At 34.9% G+C, this 22,593-nt stretch overlaps 1 protein-coding gene across 1 annotated transcript in view; it reads left to right on the forward strand.

The window, feature by feature from the left end:
- INADL (InaD-like (Drosophila)) overlaps nucleotides 1-22,593 on the forward strand; it is a 250,541-nt gene that overhangs the window by 11,014 nt on the left and 216,934 nt on the right. Inside the window, exons 4-9 of the mRNA XM_012722487.1 lie at nucleotides 1,582-1,764; nucleotides 3,767-3,906; nucleotides 7,098-7,293; nucleotides 8,574-8,702; nucleotides 18,763-18,981; nucleotides 20,277-20,376. Of these exons, the coding sequence (XP_012577941.1) occupies nucleotides 1,582-1,764; nucleotides 3,767-3,906; nucleotides 7,098-7,293; nucleotides 8,574-8,702; nucleotides 18,763-18,981; nucleotides 20,277-20,376 (967 nt within the window). The remainder of the gene's footprint in view (nucleotides 1-1,581; nucleotides 1,765-3,766; nucleotides 3,907-7,097; nucleotides 7,294-8,573; nucleotides 8,703-18,762; nucleotides 18,982-20,276; nucleotides 20,377-22,593) is intronic.

Below are 22,593 nucleotides of genomic sequence, written 5' to 3' on the forward strand. Positions count from 1 at the left end.
GATGGATAGATAGATAGATAGATAGATAGATAGATAGATAGATAGATAGATAGATAGATAGATAAGATAGAAAGAAAGACAGACAGAGACGGATGGGAGGGAGGGAGGGAGGAAAGGTGGGAGGGAGGGAGGAAAGGTGGGAGGGAGGGAGGAAAGGTGGGAGGGAGGGAGGAAATGTGAGCTGGAGGGAAGGAAATGTGGAAGGGAGGGAAGGAAAGGAAAAAGGAAAAGAAAAAGAAAGAAAGAAACTTATCGGCTCTAAATACATGGTTGCTAATTCTAGGACACAAGATGCATCTATTTAGAGTGATGTAAATTGACACTTTTATCTTTCCTCTTGGTTGCTGTGTTTTAGAATTTGGGTTAAGTTAATTTTAAATCCTCTAGAAGCTAAATCTGAATAGTAGCTATTTTATAGATTGCACTTAGGTAGAATTTTAATTATAATTGGAGATAATATAGTAGTTAAATAAAAAGGAGCAAAATTTGGGGGAAATATTTTATTTTTCTGATAAGCCAAAATCCTGACCCATAAAAATTTAAAGTAGTGCTTTTAAAAAATAAAGAAAAATCAAGAATTATACTTTACACATATGTCTTTTTGTGCAGCATTGTCATTGTCAAAGGCTAGTTCTCTGTATAGAGTGAGTTCCATATAGTACAACTTTGAAAGCCATTGGTGGCACTAAAAATTGGGAAAGGTCATTATAAATCTATCACTTCCACTGGTCTAAGAGTGGACTTAACCAACCACTTCAACATAATAACAGTCTTTTACATTTATGTAGTTTTTGTGTACATGATCCTGTTTTATCTGTTCAGCTATAAAATTCCTGTGGTTTATTCCTAGGTATGTTTTCAGAGACTCTGTCGTTGTTGATTTTTCTCTACAAAGTCCTGTTGACATTTATTCTTGATGTTACGATTGTTCCATTGCTGGTGCATGGATTAGCCTATGCTCTATTGGAAGTTAACCTGTTTTCCTTTCCCTGCAATTATGAGATTCTCTCCCTTTTACTAAGTGGTTCTGTGATTCATTGGTACTAATTGTGGGCTAGTAACTTACCCCCTTGTGTCTCAGTTTTCATGTTTATAAAATGTAGTAATGAGCTCATAGGGTTGTGGTTAGAAATAAATGAAATAATATGTCAGTTTTGGTATAATACTTGGCTCATAGTTGCAAGTCCTCAATAAATCATCTTACTTTCGTAATACCCTGCTTATGAATCTTGTAACTTTCCACATGGAACTGTATAGATCAATACAATAGGGTTCAGTGTCTTATAGGCCTGTTTATAGGAGTGGATGTATCTCTGCATTTAGTGTAATGAGCTGTCATATATGCTATGAAATTGAGCTAATGGTGGAGGCAGGAACAAACACATTTTAAGCTATTAAACATTTCTTGTAATACTAAATAAAATGTATAGTCTTTCAATCACAGGTGAATATATCTGTACCTTCTTTTACATGTATATAGCTAATGTGCAAAGTACATGTGATGGGCAAAATATAGCTAATAAACAAAAATAATTTTTATAGGTTTCTGTTCATGATTCTCTTTTTTTTATCTCCCAACAGCTCAGCCACATACCCTCAGATTGTTCAGCCAACTTTGATTTTTCCAGGAAAGGTTTATTAGTGTTCACAGATAGTGCCATAACTAGTGGGAGTGCCCAGAGGGCCTCTGCATCTGGGTTATTTCATTGGGACTCTAAGTCAGGAAATGAAGAATTTAACTCAGTCATTCAACAAATGGCTCAGGTAAAATTATGCCTTGTCAAGAAAATATTTATCTTTTCTCTCCTCTTACATGTTAAAAAAAAAAAAAGAAATCTCCATGTGCTCTTTTTTGCCTTTAATATAACTATGTTTTTTCTGCTTGTGTTTATCATTATTATTAGTAGTAGTAGGATTTGATACCATCTCCTAACCACTGTGTTGGAAACATTGACTTAAAATTATGTAAGGGAAGTATCCATGTGTGTGGTGAGAAGTTTTTAGATAGTAACTCCAATTTGACACTTCTCTACTCTTGTAAGGAAAGAGATTATTTTTAAAATATTTTATTTATTTTTTACATCAGAGAACTAGGGTATAGGCCAGAGGTGTGGGGTGTGAGAGGATTCACCAGAGACAGAGTGGTGAATCGGATGGTGTATTTCAGTGCTGGAGGCAGCAGGTGAGACAGGAAAGGTCTGCTGCACCATGTGGACCAGCTCCCTGGCCAAGGAATGAACTGGGATTTGTGTTGCATAATGATGAGATTTAACCTCTTGTGCTACCAGGGAGGCCCAGGAAAGAAATTCTTAAGGTTTTGATCATGGGAAGCAAATTTATGTCTACTAGAAGTGATGAATTTGAAAATATTTTGAAAATATTTGAATATATTTTAAATTTTGTATCAAAACAATTAATTGGAGTTAGAACTATGTAAAATCTAGAGAAGTATATGAAATATTAGTCCAATTTGAAAGTTAGAAAATATCTACTTACCAATAAAAAATAATAAGTAACATTAAAAATTTGATTTTTAATTCTGGGCCCTCCCAGGTAATGCAGCGGGTTAAAGCACAGCACTGAGAAGCTAAAGCCGCTTCGGCATCCCTGCCCCGCAGGTGACCCACATGGCGCGGCAGACCTCTCCTGACCCACACGCTGCTCCCTTCAGCAGTGTACTTCGACAGTCAGCCTGTTTTGCTCCCCACTCTTGCTCTGGTGAATCCTCTCACTTCCCCTGCACCTCTGGCCTATACTCCAGTTCTGTATGCATAAATAAATTTTTTAAAAATTTTTGATTAAGTTCTGATAGTTAAATACTGTTTTATACCTGATTCACTTTTTTTTAAAGTTCTATTTTTTTTAAGATTTATTTATTTATGTATTTAAGAGCTGGGGTACAGACCAGAGGTATGAGGGGTGAGAGGATTCACCAGAGACAGAGGGAGGGAACAACTTGCGGGTCGGGAGAGGTCTGCCATGCCATATGGGTGACCTTCCCAACTGGGAATTGAGCTTGTGCTGCAGTGGCTGTGACTTACTTCTTAGTGCTGCACTTTAACCTGCTGTGCCACCAGGGAGGGCCCTGTTTCTTTTATTTGACTAATAGTTATTTTTATGTGATACTTTAGTTAATTTCATTTATGAAGTTCTCGTGTTATAAATGTAACTATTCACTAACAGTAAAATATATGTTTATCACCTCTAGAACTTATTTGAATGATAACCTTTCCATAGTTCTTTGATTTAACCTAGTAACATTTAATATTCTTCACTGTGGAATTAAAGATTCCACAGTTAATCCACCCTGAAAGATGCCACTTGTTATGACTTAATGCTGAACACTATCATATATTTTATAGATCTAATTTGCTTTCCTCATTTAAAGCTGTATTTTGCTATAAAAGAATTTAGGGAAAGTCAATGTGCAAAGTAATTTAGGACTTACTGTGATAATGAACATTTTTCTCAGGAGTTTCATCCAATTTGGGATTCAGTTCATAATGTGAATGAAGTACGAAATACCTCTGATTCCTGGAGGTTACAGAATACTGCACATTCCCTTTTAGATCCTGCTGAAAATAATCAAATGAGGGATTTCCTGAAATAATAATTACTGAAATGCTGCATTCGTTTGGCTTTGTTGAAATGAATGAAAAGAAGCTGTTTCGTGCAGATCACAAAATAGCAATTTCATTTCCTTGGAAAGTATAAATTGGGTAAATGTACTTCATTGATTTTTTTTTTTTTAATCCCTTTTCATTAGGGCCGGCAGATTGAATATATAGACATAGAACGGCCTTTAACTGGAGGACTTGGATTCAGTGTGGTCGCCCTTAGAAGTCAAAATCTGGGAGAGGTCGATATCTTCGTGAAGGAAGTACAGCCAGGGAGTATAGCAGATAGGTGAGGAGGATGTTCCATTTGTGCTTTGCTGATTTTTTTTCTGACAATCTGCAAATGTTGTCAAGATTTAAAAACTAACAGATATACATACTGGTGTCAATGTTAGCTGATACTAGTAATAACACTGACTTTCCTACTTAGTTGCTAAGCCTTTTGTGGATGCTTTGTATAATTGTGGCAGCAGTTACTCCATTATTATAGAGGAGAAAGTTGAAGCTATTAATGCTGGAACCATGATAATGATTCCAAGAATGACTGCAAAGCCAGTACTCTTTTTACTGCACCACTCTCTCAGGAATTTACAGTCTGATCAGTAGGATGGGATATTGAAATTCCCGATCTGCATACAATGTTGTTTATTAATTTAAGAATTAACAACTTTTGGGTGATCATGGGACAATATTATTTCACTTATCATCAAATAAAAGCCTCCCTATATGGTGTATCTTTATTTTTTAAGGGTATTTGCCAGCCTTATATTTTATCTCTTTAGTTGTAGGTCTTTGGTTTAGTACTCATTCAACAAGCATACTATTCATTACTTTGCTAATGTATGTAGAATAATAGCAACAGTGGCAGTACTTACTACTCCAAAGATTCTCAGTCAGTGATATATTTTTGGAATTCAATTTTCTGTTTGTGGGGGATCAATTTGAGTTCCCTCAGTAACAGATTTTCATGACTTTGCATCTTATCTTGCCATCTAACACATTTCTTCTAGTATGTTCTAAGGAACTATAGTAGTAATCACAAAGATTTGAGAAACTATTCTCTTCCTGTAGTTAGGGAATCATTTAATTTATTGTCCATGTTGAGATCACTTTGGGTAGGCTATTAATAAAATAGGTTGATTTCCAAAAATGGAAAATTTGACTGTGCATAAGTTCTGGGTGAGTTACATTAGGGTTGAAAAGACTCAAGAGTAACTCATTCACTTGGAATGAATTAGGGAGCTTCCCTAAATGAACAAACTGAATCAGGATTTAGGTGAGGAACGTAGAGAAATGAAGATGGAAAGATGGAAGTGATTCCTGGACTTTGTCCTGTCCTAGTCACATTTATTTATTTAGAATTGGGAAAAACTTCACAATCACATTCTCAATTTAAAAAATATTTCATAATTTCTAAAATCATTATGAAAGTAATATATCCATTTAGTAGAAAATTATAAAATGTAGCAATATGCAAAAAGAAAAAGGCCCCCATAAAACCACTGGGTCTTTGACCACTCTGTGATAACTAGGACACACATTAGAATGTTTTCTGTATGTAAAGCCTTGGTTATAGGTTACTTTCTTATTCTTAGGGTTTGTAAGCCTTTCTAACCACTAATAAAGAGATGTGTAAATAGCATTTCATTTTATTTATTAATTAAATTTCTTTTTTTAATATTTAAACATTTATTTTCTTACATTATTATTAGCTTTCAGACAATATTTGATTTCTCCCCTCAGTCTAGTCCCCATAGCACATGATCCCACTACCACAGCACCTGTGACCCATCTCCATAGTCCCTTGTGCTCTTCCCTCCCCAGAAGTATGTCTCAGATCTATAGTCAGCTTCAAGCAGCATTTTCTATACTAGATGATCTAGCGTGAGAGATGCCCACAATTTTGGTTTCAAAAATTGAAACGTTTAACTTGCTAGCTCCAACAGAGTATCTAACATACATGGATATCTGTCCCCAGAAAATTTAAGCTAATAAGGTAAGATTTAGTTAGTTCTGCTTACTTAGTTACATGAATTTTCAGTGAGTTATAATGAGTGGTTTAGAGATCATGACGAGTAATAGAGACAAGCTAGGTCCTGAAGGATGGACTGAATTTGAGCAGAAATGGCAGTCACCATGGAGGGGAAAAGAGGACTCCAAGGCATTTGGAAAAGGGGAGAAAGCTAAGTTGAAGGATCTTTTGGGCTAAAGTTAGTAGCTTTTGGATGCCAAGGTGAGTGAGTTGAGTCCTTGAGTCCAGAAGTTACCAAATTCTGTTTCATGATAAAGTTTTGCTAATCTGTTATGAACTCTGAAAAACAGGCAATATGATATGGAATTTCTAATGTTCTAAATTTATGAATTCTCTCTCCTGAAATAAATCCTTTTCTCAGGGAGACTTTGTGTTGTGAAGGTCAAAAATGTTTTTTTCTGCAACAGTCCTGCCAGCCATTTATTTCCTTTGTTTTTCTCCTTATTGGTCAGTGATGATATACAATCATTATACATTTTTGAGTTGTACAATTCCAACGTGAAGATTGCTTAGACACAAAATAAGCCTTGGGAAATTTTCAATTAGTTTTTAAGTATTAGATAAGTATCTGATGGAATGGAAGGGTGGATACAAAGGAGATACAGAAGGAGAAGAGAATTATGATAATGGAGAACCAGGAGGAGGAGCCGTAGTTTAGCAGATAATGAAGTCAGATACAGTAAATCCTCCAATCTCATTAGGATACACTAACTTAAGAAGTTAAAAAGTATGCTTTAGTCAGCCTATTTAGATAAAATGCTATCTTGTCCACACTTTAATTCTTTCAATGTTAAATTTAACTAAAGACATTAAAAGTTGATTGTGAAGGTAAAGTGAGAGAATGCTTATAAAGCTTTAGTACTTGGCATCAGTAAATACTAACTTAATAGTTTTTTTTTTTTTCCTTAAGTAATTTTGCTAATTTGATTACCAGTCAGAAGATTGGAGGTTGAGGCAGAGAAAAGCCTTAAATATAGGTTTGGAAATAATTTTTATGGATTTAAGGAAGAAGCATTGGGCCTCTGTTAACAGAAGTTGTAGAGGTGAAGGGTGATAGAAACAGGACAAATCTGCTAGAGAGGAGGTTAAGGTGGCATTTGGATGCCAAGTTTGAGAATATAATTATCCCAGTGTGGTATATGTTGAAGTCAGGTCAGAAAGGGTTCTAGAAAGAGTATTGGGTTTGTGCAGTAAAGGACTTGCAAAATCTTGCGAATTGGGGGTCCTATATGTTGTCATCACTTTCTAATCAAGTGACGGTGTGTGTGTACTACTCCATTGGTTAATTAGTTAATAAGTGCTTTGATGGTGAAGCATGCTGATTAAATAATCAATCTGAATACATGTACTAAGTAAAGTGTACCTAATAAAATAAACTGCTGAACTTGAATAATAGATTTTTTTAAAATACCGTATCACTTAAAACAAAATTTTCTTATTTGATCAAGGGATCAAAGGTTAAAAGAAAATGACCAAATATTGGCTATTAATCACACACCACTGGATCAGAACATTTCCCATCAGCAAGCAATTGCACTGTTGCAACAGACCTCTGGATCTTTGCGTCTGGTTGTGGCCAGGGAACCAGTCCACACCCAAAATAGTAGTTCTACCAGCCTAACCGAGACAAGTCTGCCTGAAACGGTGAGGTATAATTTGGGGAAATGCCTCATTTTGAATTATACCATTGATTTTAAGAAGTACAAAGACAGTTAGAAGGTGTCAGTCTAAGAAAGATAGTCCTATCTGCAAATGAAAATTAGCATTTTAAATAAGTTATTTCAGAAATAACTCAGGGAGGTTTTATTTTATTTTTTTCCCCTGGTCTTTTTAATGTCCTGTGGTTCTCCTTATTTAAGATTATTTTTTAATGTGGAGGGGTGTAATTTATTTAGTGATGGAAAGAATTTTGTGTTCCTTGGTAATGTAGCCAGTTAATTAATTAAGCTGAGAATTTTTATTAGAGATTTTCTGTTGAATATCTTAAGTAAGACTTGGTTACTTCAAAAACAATTTTATAAATGATATTGGTTGTTTATGAAGATTGTTAATACTGCATATTATAGATGTCTTTTGTAAGTAAGAATGTATACTGCACAATTTAAAATGGTAAAAGCACATCTCTCTTTTGGGAATCCTTAAACTTGCTTTATAACATTTTAAAAGATTTTGGCTTGCATCTTCAGAATACAAGCTAATAAATCTTATTTTCTTATCACACTAAGTGCTAGCTGATTTATTTAATTTTTATTCATTGGGACAAAAGAAAAAATAGACTGAGTATAGTACAAGGTCACAGCACAAATTGATGTATAGACATTTTCCATGTGGTAATCAGTAATATTTATACAGCACAGTTGCCATAATATAGAGAATGAACAAAGTGGGAAATTGCTTGGCAACATGGTTAAGAACAAGGACGCTGGAGTCAGGTGAAGGTGGGTTCAAGTCTAGTTCCTTGCCTTCCCAGCTGTATCACAGCGGGCAGGATCCTTGACTTCTCCATACCTCATTTCTTCATCTGTTGAAACAAATCACAGTGTGTACCTCCCAGAGATGTTGTGAGCATTAAGTGAGAATACACACAAAGAGTAAAGCACTGTGCCTGGTAAGGAATAAATACTCCATGAGTACTAGCTGCTAGGGTCAATTCAGGTATGTTTTAGCATATGTTGCTTTCTGGATATTAGCTCTTTCCCATATATGTATTTATGAAATATTTCCAATATTTAACAGAATATTTATACATTGCATAATGACTTTCCAATTTATTCTAAACTCCTGAGAGGGAGAATTTTGTTCTGCAGTTGGGTTATAATGTGAAGGTTCAATTTGCTACCTGTTATTTTAGAAATTTTACTGGATTACAAGGTTAAGAAGCTGTGTGTTTTACTTACAGTTTAACTCTTACCACTTATCCATAGGTTCACTGGGGTCATATTGAAGATGTTGAGCTCATTAATGATGGCTCTGGATTAGGCTTTGGAATAGTTGGTGGAAAATCAAGTGGTGTGGTTGTGAGGACTGTAGTTCCTGGAGGACTAGCAGATCGAGTAAGTTGACCTTTGTTTTCACTTTGTTCTCATATAATTTAATTCCTATGGCCTGAAATTTAATTTTACAACTTGGGTTACTACTATGTATCTTCTATAACTAGAATTTTAATACAGCTAAAAATTTTTTTCTCCATAAATATTAATAAACACTCTAAATAGCTCCTAACTGAACATTCTTCATTTTAATTTTTTCTTCTTGTCTTGTCTGTGACTCATAGTCTTCTTGATGCCATCAAAGGGTGACATTGTTTTCACTGCAAAGTCATTAATGGGTATTTATTGCATGTTGAATTGTCTGAATTCTCTCCTGGTTTATCTTTCAAGGACTTAATGTTAAAAATCAGAAGATACCAGTGATTATAGACATTTGTCTTAATATTGTATGTGGTAAATTTCACTTGAATCACAGATTTATGACATAAATCAAATGTCTACACTTCATTACGTAGCATGTTGAAACTGAAAGGAATGCTTCTTAAAACTATCAACCGTTTCTGCTTAGTTTTGCATTGAAGAAAATATTAATTGGAAAATTTAGAGTATTTTTTTCTATCTTATCTTTTCATACTATCTTATGTCTAGTTAGTAGTCAGAATTCTCTTTTTGTTTTTTTATTTTTAAACATCCTTGCTTATTATTATTTTTTTTTATCCTTGCATATTTTTTTGCATTTCTTTGCTCAGGTGCAGTCACTGTTGTTCACCCACCATTAAAGTGCCAACAGTCCTCCACCATACTCTTCTGCACTCTCCTCCCCTCTACATTTAGTCTTTAGAAAGTACTTAAAATTTTTGCTTATGAAGACACTTAACAATAAGCCTTTATTGTATAGATTGTCCATGATAATATGGGTAATATGTAAATTTTACTGATTAATGTCCACTTACATATAAATTTCTCTCTTCTAAAAAACACAAGGATAAATGAACTTGATGTACTAATGCAGCATTGAGACAAGTTCCCTAATTTTTTTTTTTAAGATTTATGTATTTATGCATACAAGAACTGGGGTGTAGGCCAGGGGTATGGAGAGTGAGAAGACTCACCAGAGACAAAGTAGGGAGCAAAACAGACAGACCCACTGTGATACACTGCTTAGGGGAGCAGCAGGTGAGACAGGAGAGGTCTGCTATTACAGGTTTAGCTCCTGGCTGGAGTTTTCGTGCTGCAGCAGCTGGTGTTAGCTTGATAGAGTTGAGACTTAACACCTTGTGCTACTAGGGAGGACCTGGTTCTCTATTTCTAATCAAGACTGCTCTACCTTGTACAGATTGTATAGCTACTAATAATTCTACTGTCCTATCAGTACCTAGGTATATTTATTTAGAGAAGCGGCTTTCAGAATTTAGTCTACTGCTCCCTGAGACTCTGGAAGGGGGTCTCTATGGTGAAAACAACTTTGGTAGTGTTACTAAGATGTCGTTAAGTCAACCTTCGTCAGGTTGACTTTTGCACTGATGATGCAAAAGCAGTGGTGGCCTAACACTGCTGGCCCCTATACAACAGGGCAATGGCATCTAACTTTGCTAGCAGCCATTGCATTCTTCTCCACCATGTGTTTGCAACAAAAAAGAAAGGAAAAAATGCCAGTCTCACTTAAGACTTTGCAGTAAAATTTATTAATTTTAGTATTGTTGATCTTGAAGCCTACCCCTTTTTGATAATGTGTGCTGAAACTGTTCATGCTATACCGCAGTTCTGCTATATACTGAATTATGGTGATTGTCTTGAGGAAAAGCATTTGTTGAGACAAACTAACCATTTTTTATACGGAACAGCTTTTACATTTAAAAAAAATTTTTTTTCGACACAAAAACACTGATTGATAAACATACCTGTGCCCCCATGTTTATTGCTGCTTTATTTACAATTGGAAAAACATGGAAGCAGCCCAAATGCCCAAAAGTAGATGACTGGATTAGAAAGATGTGGTACATATATACAATGGAATATTACTCAGCAACCAAAAAAGAGAAACACATGTCTTTTGCAGCAACTTGGATGGAGCTGGAAAAGATCATGCTTAGTGAGATAAGCCAGAAAGAGAAAGAAAAATACCGGATGGTTTCACTCATAGCAGGAGTATAATGGACCAGGCGAGAAAATAACAAAAATAATGAACAACCATATACCAGAGACATTCTGTGGGGGTGGAGTGGGGAATGGGAATAAAAAAGGGGGGGGGGAAGGGAGGGAAATGCACGGGACTAGGGTGGTGGCACAGGGGTGATCTGGTGATGGGAAACCCGCGGGGATTACAATCGAGATGGAAAAAAAAAAATGTGCAAAATGATGTAAAAATAAACTTTGTAATAAAAAAATGAAAAAAATTTTTTTCTTAAGAGATAATTAACATCACTTACTAGCTTCAGGTGTACAATTTAATGATTTCATATTTATATACATTGCAAAATGATATTCATAATCTAGTTAAAATCTGTTCCCACAAAGAGTTACACCTTTTTTTTTCCCTTATGATGAGAACGGTTAGCATCTAGTTTCTTAGGACCTTTCAAGTGTGCAAATACTTGAAATAATATTAACCATAGAGTGTCACCCATTTCATCCACTCTCCACCCTATCTCTGGCAGCTACCAGTCTGGAACAGCTTTTTTATTTTTGAAAGACTAGCCAACAGAAAAATTATGGTTTTCAGGCTTTGGCATTTGACAGATATTTCCTTGAAAATGAGTGGAAATGAGTCTGTTATTCAATGAAAACAACTGACAGCATTTGTTGGTGACAAAACTTGAGCTTTTGATGAAAAGTTGGAATGCTCAGAAATTTGTGTTAACTAGCAGCCTGAAATTTTCCAATATTTAAAGACTTTCTGATTAGGTGGCTGGTGATATTAATCAATATAATTCTTTGGATATTATTTTATGAGTGTGTCAACATTTGGAAGATCTGCTTTATCCTGTGGATCAATATTTTCTGAAGACCACTGTGTGATATGACAAAATAGATAAAAGATCCATTTAGAATTCAAGAGTGTTCATTGTATATACTCTTGATTACATTGTAATAAAACAATATCTGAAAGTTTGTTGATCAAGTTTAAGATTTCACATTGAAGCTGATCATTAATAAACCACCACTTGCCGAGTTTTGGTGCGTTAATAAATAAAAATGGACCAAGAGGGCTGTTAAAGTACTTCTCCATTTTCCAACTATATATATCTGATCAATGCCAGATTTTCTTTATATACTTCAACCAAAATAACATTTCTGCAACATATTGAATGCTGAAGTGGATATGAAAATCCCAACTGTCTTCTTTGAAACCAGATATTAGTCAGATTTACAAAAATATTTTAAATACCACCCTTCTCACTAGTTCTTTTTTAAATAAAAACCATATACCTCAAGTATTAAAATATTCATATATGAATATAAACATATTAAATATATAATTTCTCAGTGCTATTTTTCAGTAGGTACTGACAGAACTTACATAAACAAAACCTGAATTTCTCAGTAACTTTTGATATTTATTTGACATAAATTGCATATATAAAACATCCATTTTGATAATCTTGACTATGTTTGCAAGTATAAAATCTATAGGGCAGACTTCTAGTTAGGAACTCAGGCAAGAATTGATATTACAGTGGACACTGGATCTTGTAGGGCAAGTTGGCAGGATTTCTATTATGATCTAATACAGAATTCTTCTTTCCCAGGAAATTTCAGTTTTTGCTCTTAAAGTTTTCAACTGATTAGATGAAACCTACCCATGTTGTTAAGGTTAATGTCCTTAAAGTAAACTGATTTTAGGTATATACACAAACATCTACAAAACACCTTTACAATAATACTAAAAACTACTCTGATCAAACAACGGACATAATAGCCTACCAAGATCGCTCATAAAATCTAAGTATCTTATGGTCTGTCACTTCAGTCAAAATAACATATCTGTCACTTGCAAACTTCCTGTGCCTCTATATAATCTTCATTTCACCATCATTAATAATTTTTAGTGTTAAAGAATTTTGAGGCCAGAAAGGTAGAGAATGGTCATTTAATGGATCTTCAAAATACATGTGGCACAAAACAAGTAATATTCTTTAAAGGCTTTTATTTGAAATTTTTATAACCTGGAAAGGGATAAAATACTGTGGAGTATTTTGATATCTTTTCTCACCTCCACCCCACTGCTTGGCAATTGTAAAGGCTTATTTGTTGGAGTTGCAATTCTTAAGTTGCCTGTAAAAAACAAAGGGCCAAACAAACACAGAAAACACTACGTCAAACAAAATCAAATTAGTTTCTGTACTTTCAAGAATTTTTTTTTTAGCTTTTAATGTCCTAATGTGCATTATGAGGTTTTACAAGGAGAATATGATACTCAGAATTTCTTAAATAAGTCCCTCCAAGGCACTGTTGGGACAACCCAGGTCTGATTTTCACCCTTTACTAGAAAGGATTATCACTATTTCAGGTCATCAAGCAGAGGAGTTAGGGATATACTTATCAAGTCATTGCGAAGGAGCAAATGTTATCAGACATTCTTACTGACCTAGTATATATTATTCTCATATACTCCTTAAAACACCCATGTGGAAGCTATTAAGAAATTGCCAGAGGCTATACAACTAGGAAATGACAGCATGGAGCCTACATCTGTTTGACACCAAAGGCTGTGTTTTATTGCTAAGATCTCGTTATCCATAGTCGATCTAATGTTTTCCTTTTCCTGACATGCACCTGTCCCAAGGGGGTCAAGCCTATCATCAGGGAATAGCTATGTCTGGAAGAGGAAGGTTATTGACTCTTTCCTGTAAGGAACGTGGTCCCTAGACCTCGGGACAGAGCATTATTTATTTTTCTCTTCCCCTCATCTCAGCTAATGGCTGATGAAACCTCTTCAACCTTCTCTCTGTAACTCATTTGTCTCCTTTGTTATGTCTGTTTCCATTTGTTCCTTTGTTTCAATGTTATGCCATAATTTGTGAAGTTTCAGTACCTGAAATACTAGTCTGTTAGTTTTCTATCCCCTTTTCTCTGATCCTTCAGCTGGGATGAAATTGTGGGAGCTGGGCTTTGCCCTAGCTCTGACTCTTCCCAGAATTAACTGACTGTGCATTGTTGCTAAGTTTTACAAGTCATGATTCATGGAGCCTGGTCATAAATTTTAAAAAATGTAGAGGTTCTACTGCTTTTCATTAAAATGTGCTCATCCTTTGGATATTAATACTCACTATTGACCATGGCACTCTTCATAGTAAGGGAATATAAATGACATATGTCAATAGAATTCAGACCTGCCTAAACTTGATCCTGATAGTCTGCTAAAGGGGCTAATAAATACTTAAAAAAAAAAAAGTATAAAGTTGTATAATATTGTTAGAAAAGAAAACTAGCGCATCTTTCTTAAAAGGGTTTGGTGAAACAGCTCTTAATGTTTTCCTTTGTGCACTATGTATAGGTAAAAGATGGTAGAATTGAGGGGTATATAGCAAAGGACACTTGACTGGAGGGAATTGTAGCCCCAAGAGTTGTCAGAATGGATGCATTGGAGAACATGCAATGAACAAAGCAGCAAGTCAGAGCTTCCACATACAATTTAATGTTCACAGTTCAGTGAAAGAATTTATCCCCTTTTGCATAAGAGATCTGAGATTTACTCAGTTACTCAGAGAAGTAACTGATCTTTGACTTGGTAGGAGTTGAACTTAGGCATGTTTGTTTCCAAAGCCCTTACTTGTCCTGCTGTGTACTACCTTTAATGTTGTAAAAATAAATGAAATACGGCCCTCCCTAGTGGTGCAGGGGGTTAAAGCACAGCACTAAAAAGCTAAAGCCACTTCCGCATGAGTTCGATCCCCGCTCCAGGGGTGATCCACATGGTGCGACAGACCTCTCCTGACCCGCCCGCTGCTCCCCTCAGCAGTGTACTTCGTAGATCTGCCTGTTCTGCTCCCCACTCTGTCTCTGGTGAAGCCTCTCACCGCCCCTGCACCTCTGGCCTGTACCCCATTTCTGTACAAATAAATATTTAAAAAAATAAATGAAATGCAAAGTAGCACTCTTTTAAAAAATAATGATTATATAAGCTTTTTAGAAATATTTGTTGAACTGTAGTTGCAAAAGCTAATCTGCAGTTATAGCTAGAAACAATTCTTCCAGTATGCTCTAAAATTTATATACATTCCAAAATTCATGGCACCTGAAACACATATCTTTTGAACATCCTGCTCAACTTTGGCAAAAATTTCACAAAACTTCAGCAGCTAGATGTTTTTTGTTTTGGGATATTTGTTTTTGTTTGTTTGTTATTGATAATGGGCAATGGAAAACTTAGATGCTCTGCCCCAGTCTTTCATATGATTGGAGGAATTCAAGGGAAATTCGGTCCACTGGGTTATTGCATTGTCTACAAAAGGTGACCATTACAACACAGCCTATTTTAAAGTTGTCATTCCTTATCAACATTTTGTATAAGGCAATTATAATATGATTAATACTAGCTATCCAGTAACCTTTATTACTAAGAAGGAATGGTACCATGCAAAGATTTGAGGAAAAGTGGGTGTGGACTATGGGCACTTTCAGTCTAGAATAAATAGGCTTAGCTTGAGGTCAGTGAACAATTGGTTATTACAAAGCAGTTTTGCTGCTTTGAGTGAGACTATATACAAATATTCCTGATTTAAAAAAAAATCAGTTGTTGAGGGCACAAGGATTTAGTGTGGGATAGAATCTGTAGGATACTTAGATTTAGTATCTTTCTAAATTCCGGAGGAAGTGGGTGTGTATTTTATGAAGTTAAAATTTTGTCATTGACATATTTCCTTTTTAATAATGACCAATGATAGAACTGGCCTGAATCAAACTTAGTAATTATTTTTTGAGGTTTGGAAATAATTTGGTGCCACTTTTTAGTTTTCCAAAAAACAAATGTGATTACTTTGTGATCTGAGTTCCTTTAGAATTTCAGATATTTTTTGAGTTAAAATTACCATCCACTAGTTTCACTCATAGCAGGAGCATAAAGGACCAGGAGGAAAAAAATGATAATAATGCATAACTATATACCAGAGACATTTTACAGGGGTGGAGTAGGGAATGAGATCAATTATGGGGGGCAGGGGAAAGTGTACTGGACTATGGTGATGGCACATGGATGACTTGGTGACGGGAAGCCCATGGGGATTAAAACTGAGATGGAAAAAGGCACAAAATAATGTAAAAATAAACTATTATATTATAAAAAAATTATCACAACAGTATATCAGAAAATTTAAGGTACAAAGTTAACTTTGCTGCCTTTTATTATAGTATTTTCCTTTTAAAAAGAAATGTATAAATTATACTATCTGTTTTCATTGTGACAGTATAATATCCTATTATGTCAGCTGTTTTAATTTTTCTGTTTTTTGTACTATCATTGCTTATGAATAATAATTTTCTCTTGAATCTATGGTTAAACTTTTATATTTCGATGTTTGGTTAGCATGTATGTCTTTGAATTTTGGCTTAGCTATTTATTGGCTATCACGATTTATGGTTTCTATTTAAGACCAAAAAGACTCTATACCTTTTAATTTCTTTGCACAGAAAGGAGAGTGTCGATCAGAAAATACTGCTAAATGCAGTGTTTGGGGCTGCTGGACTTAAACAAGTTAGCTGTCATTTTGGTGTCTTCCCTATCAATCTGACTAATGATTGTTTTTGCACTTATGAATTCCTTAGAACACCTGTTTTTCTGGAAAAGGAAAATGTTTGACTTTCAGTGACAGATGCAAATTACCTACATCATTTTAAATTGAGTTGAGGTAAAATAGGAAAAAGTAGGGAATGATTAAATGGGCTTATGGTGAAATGTTCTTCCTTAGCCCAGCCAATACAAACATGCTTATTATATATTTTTATTATTTGATCAGGCCATAATTCTGTTCAAGGATGGTTTGATTCACAGAGGTGGCTTTATGTTTCTTTTTCATCACTGCCACTGACTTTCTTTCAAATATTTGCTTGTTTTATTTCAAGTTTGTTGTATTGATACAAATAAATATGGCAGTATTTTAAAATAAAAATTTCAGCAATATTCTTTTTTCCATAATTTTTCTAATATGTATTATTTTCTCTAAGTCTCTAAAAATAATTGTTTGCATTTCTGTTTTCCTGCTCCTCTCTACTTCCGTCTATTCTAGAAGCTTCTACATACATAGAAGCTTTATGCTCATTATTTTGATCCATCATATTTTTTCATTCAGGTTACTGCAAAATTAGAAGAATGGAGCATGGAGAATAGACCTTTTAATCCAATAGCCTTTTTAAAAAAATGCCTCTTTGTCTTCTGAACTACAACTGACACATAGTGCTTCCTGGAGCCAGAAATTGAAGCTTAGAACTGTACTAGCCCAAGGTCGTGACTATATTCTCAGCTATTCTCCTACTCCAGTTGCAAATGATCTACTTTTTATCCTCAGTTTCTTGGTGGTTATGGCAATTTCTTGGACACTAGGATAGCAGCAAATTTATAATGAAATTATGTTACTCTGGAGATAACCGGTGTATGAGACAAGTGAGAACAGGTTTTTAGTAGAACAACTTGGATTAAAGCTTAATACTTTTGGTGACCTTGGCCTTAGTCAATCTTTTTGATGCTTAGTTTTCTTATTTTAAAGTTGTGCTTCTTTGAATGAAAGAATATGTGAAAAAGTCATTTGCAACCTGTTAAATGCTCTATAGGTGTAATCAGCTATGTTTGCATTTATAGTAGAGAAAGAGAGTTCAGAATTTCTTTTTTTTTTTTTAGATTTATTTATTTATGCACACAGAATTAGGGTACAGGCCAGAGGTACCGCTGTACCTCTGGGGGTTAGAGGATTCACCAGAGACAGAGTGGGGAACAGAACAGGCAGATCAATGAAGTGCAGTGCTGAGGGGAGCAGTGGTTAGGTCAGGAGAGGTCTGCTGCACCATGTATGTCACCTCCCTGGCAGGGGATCAAACTTGTGTTTTAGTGGCTGTGATAGCTTCATAGTGCTGTTGTGCCACCAGGGAGGGTTCAGAATTTCTAATGAAACAAATTTACTAAAAATGCAGATGGATCATTTTTTTGAAAAGTATTTCGTTCATGAAGCTGAATCCAGGTATTTTGAATTGCTCTACTTAATAATAAATCATGTTTTAAACTTTTCTGTGTATAAAAGTAACATTTTCACATTTTAATTAATACAATGTATACAATGTATGTATCACCAGCTTAAGAACTAAAATACTGCATATGCTTTCTTTAAATTCGTGTAGAGCCATGATTTTCTGTGTGCTAGTGACTCCCAACTGTAAATGTATAGTCTGGACTTTTTTTCTGTACTCCAGATTTACGTAGTCAGCTGCATATCTGGTCTCGCCCCTCTCATGTCTAGTAGGCATGTCAGACCAAAGGTCTAAAATTGAACTCATTTCCAATCACACCTATTTCTTTCTCTGCAGTCTTCTTTATCTCTGGAAACAACTGTTTTTTTTTTTCCTGTTTGCTTAGTCTAAACATGTGGGAGTTTATTTCTACTTTTTCCTTCGTACTCCAGCAGTCTGTTGATAGTTCATTAAAATATCTCGAGAATCTCAATCAATATTCCCAACTGCTAAACTAGTCCAAGCTATTGTTACCTTTTCTAGATCAATCTTTAGCCTTCTAGCTGGTATCCCTGATTCTGTTATTTCTTGTAAAGTCTGTCATCAGCACAGAGGCTGGAGTAAACTTGTTAAAGGCGAGTCTGATTGTCACTTGTCTGCCAAGGCACTGCAATGACTTCTCTTCCCCCAGGCCACTAGGTAGAAAGCAGTATGTTCAAACAAACATCCTCTTTGAAATTCTAGTTATCCGTTCTCGCCTGTTCTCATTCCTTTTTTGTTTGGTAAGAACATCCTCTTCTCTGTTGCTAATTCAGTCATTCGTTTAAAGTATTATATTTTATGTAACACTTTTAGATCATATCTTTGTCATTCATTTTGTCAGAACCTAAAGTCTGCTGACAAATTGTTACTTACTTGTAAAGTTATCACTGATGTCTTGGCTTTTTTTTTTTTTTTTTAATTGAAGGATGGAAGACTCCAGACAGGGGACCACATCTTGAAGATTGGTGGCACAAATGTGCAGGGAATGACCAGTGAGCAGGTTGCTCAAGTGCTGAGGAACTGTGGGAATTCGGTCAGGATGCTCATTGCAAGAGACCCAGTTGGTGAAGTTTTTGTAACCCCTCCTACTCCTACAGCCTTACCTGTTGCACTACCTGCTGTAGCCACTAGGAGCCCTAGTTGTGTGAGTATACAAATCATTTCTTTCATCTTAAATCAAGACTGTGTATGATATATGTGGAGATTAGAAATGCCTTTGACTCAAAGGGTCACAGTGATGGTAACAGTATCTTAATCTTACCAGTGAAGCTAGGCGGACACAATTGAGAGACACTGGACAAGTTTGAGTTTCTTTTTGCTCTTTCTCAATGTTATGTCATTCAGCATCCCTGAACCGTAGATACTCATCTTTAAATTTGGATGAGTTTCTGGTATCTCCAGAATGTTGTTTGCCTTCCCCTACTTGGAACCATGGGAGTAGAGGTTTAGAATCACTTTTGTTTACTATTTAAACCATAGTTACATACATTTTCTATTCCCCCTATATATACTCTAGCTGCCTGGAGCCTTCTATTTTGTAGTGAGGCCCCACTGTCATAGTGTGGAACATGACAATGGATGCAGTCAATTAAGTGCCTTCTAATATTAACATTTTGAACAAAAACAAGGTATATTCTTAAAGACTTTCTCCTTTAAATTAGAGAGAAACAATGGAAATAAGTTTTAGGTTAATATTTTTGTTCACAATATTTATTTTATAAAAATTGGATTTACCATTGTTCCTTAGTTTTTTTCTGTGGTTTGTTCTTTGATATACATTTATTCTTTTTTCAAAGTGAATACCTTTGTTGTCTATTGTTGTATACCAAATTGCCATACACTTAGTATCTTGAAACTTGGTTAGCTCACAGTTCTGTAGTTCAGAAAAAGTTTGAGTGGGCCTGGCTAAGCTCCCTGCTTATATTCTTATGTGATCAAACTCAAGGTGGGCTGGCTGGGCTCTTACCTGGATGCTCTGGGACAATCCATTTGTAAGTCCATGTAGGTTATTAAACCATAGTTAAAGCCATAGTTATGCAGGAGCCAGCTCCTGGCGCTGTTGGACTGATCTCTTTTCTTTGCTGGCTGTCAGCTCTTTCAGCTCCTCTTGGACCCCTATAATTCCTTTTCATATGAACCACTCCATCTTGAAACCACAACTCCAGTCTTTCTTATGCTTCAGATCTTGTTCTCTTCCCTTTTTGTCAATAGCAGGAGAAAACTCTCTGAGTTTGAAGGGTTATTGGTGGATTAAGATCACAAAGACATTATCCCTTTTGCTATGTAATGTAGCATGAACACAGAAATAGCACCAGGAATCAAGTCAAGGCCATCTTAAAATGATACTAAGTAACACTTGGTAAACCATGTGCAAATTGACTATGTACACACAGTTATATAACAAAACATTATACGTAACTAAAATTACTTTTCCTTTAGGACAATTCTCTTTTTGAAACTTATGATGTTGAACTCCTTAAACAAGATGGACAGAGTCTTGGAATTAGAATTGTTGGCTATGTTGGAAACGCTCACACAGGTAAACTAATCATTTTATCTTTGGAAATAATTGTAAAGGTTGCTAAGGTTTCTAGAGAGTAAAATTAAATACCTGAAGATTTCAATTTAAGCATTGAACAATAAGACCATGAATCTACAGTAACAGCCATTTAATTTTCAGTGATTCAAAATCACTGTTTTATCTCAAGAGTTTTATGGCCTGCTTGGTTTCATTAACAAAAGAATTAAATGGTCCAACTCAGTATATTACGTTTGAGTTGGACTGCCTTTTGCTTTTAAGATAAATATATTTTGAATGCTGTAACTATTATATATTATGATATTTAACATGTGACAAAATAAAATGGCTACTGTATACATTTCATATTCTGTCAAAAAATAGGACTATTATATTTAATTACTGAAAAAATAAGGCAAAACAGACACTCTAATTAGAATCATTTTTCTTGCATATAATGGAAATACGTTTTAGGGTAAGAACATGGCCCCAAGTATCAGTAATAATTCTTCAACTGCTACATTCTGAACTTTGTTAGAACATTCACTATGACTAACTCTATTATAAGTGAAGCAATTAAAGAAAAATAAACCCTTTCACAAATACTTGCTAGTTGCATAAATATCATGCTGTAAAAAGTTCAGGTTTTAAAAAAATAACAAGATTAAAGAGTTAATTTTTTTTAAGTTATTATTTTGCATACTTACTGCAGGTGGAAAGATTTAGAGTGCTAATATATTCAAAGTCCTGGATGAAATGCATGTCAGGCCACCTTGTGCTATTTTAGCCTAATGAAATAGCTGTTTTCAAACCTTTAGATTTTACTAAGTGCCACCATTTTTAGATTCAGAATTTAAATGAGTTTGAACAGGGCTACGTATGAATTGTGTAATAATGTCTCAAAAAATCTATATTGAGTAGCTCTTGATAAACTCTGGTTTGATAACTTGTGGCTTAGTTCCTAAAGTTGTGGGTTAGGAAATTTTATCATATTAAGTTTTCGGGATTTTTTTTGAACCTAACAATATCACTGCAGAGTAAAATGAGAATGAATACTGATAGAAATTTTTATGTTTATGTTGCTGAATAAAGAATCATTTTACCTTCAAAAGAAATTTTTATGTTTATGTTGCTGAATAAAGAATCATTTTACCTTCAAAAGAAGTTTTTGGGACTGAGTGTAGGACAGTGGTGAGTCCCAGCATAAAAAAATTTTCATTATTTTTTGACTTGTAATTTTTCAAAATATTTTTGCTTTATTTTATTCATTGGACTTTGAGGGGTTACTTTGCTTAATTACGGAGGAGGTAGAATAATTTATATAGGAAAAACCCATTTAGGAAAACAAAATTTCAACTACTCTCAATTGCTTAAGGGTAAGTGAAATTCATGTTTTACCAGAGAGACAAACTATCTTCATATGGCAAATTAAGATTCAATGTGACAGGGAAATAGAAATTTTTCTCAGAAGGAGGTATTTGCTAGGCATGGAAAAGGAGTATGATAGCGGTGGGTCTGATAGGCAGAAGAAAATGACATGAAATAAAGGGACAAAATCATGAAAATATTTGGTGCTTTGGTAGAATATTAAGAAACTTATATGTCTGGACTTTCATTGGCAGGATGGTAGTAGATGAATTAAAACTTTGAGTCTCATTATGGAGGTACTTGAACATGATTCAGTAAAATTTGCAATTCATTATATTAGGGTTGGGAATCCCTTGATGTTGATTTTGCCTCCACTGACATTAAGTTCATTGAAATAAGCTAAACATATAAAATCATCCACAGTCAAAGACAGAAATTTCTTTTCCAGTTTTTGTCTATAGACAGACACATTTTTTATATAGTTGCAATTATATGTATAATCATTTATATTTAAATGTTTTATAATACAAAGATTATTTCATGTTGCTGAGATTAATTATGTGTATTTTTCTTTTTACTGTGTTTGGGAAACTAACATGAGCAGTGATCTAAATAGAGGGAGGGAGACCTTTTAGGAGACTCTTTTCATAAGGCTGATGAAAAATAATGATGGCTTCTGCTAAATCAGCAGTGAGAAAGGAGACAGAGCAAGAGGAGAGGGCAGACTTAACTTGAGCCCTCCTAAATTCCAGTTTGCATTGGAGTACTTTTCATCAGGATTCCATTACTGATTATTTTTCCAGAAGAGTAGTCATCAGTCAAATCGTTTTAAATTCAGGTCACTTGTGATGGTGACAGTTTGAAATAACC

Source organism: Condylura cristata, unplaced genomic scaffold (assembly GCF_000260355.1).
Source record: "Condylura cristata isolate star-nosed mole 26May11 unplaced genomic scaffold, ConCri1.0 scaffold00008, whole genome shotgun sequence".
NCBI classification, from domain to species: Eukaryota; Metazoa; Chordata; class Mammalia; order Eulipotyphla; family Talpidae; genus Condylura; species Condylura cristata.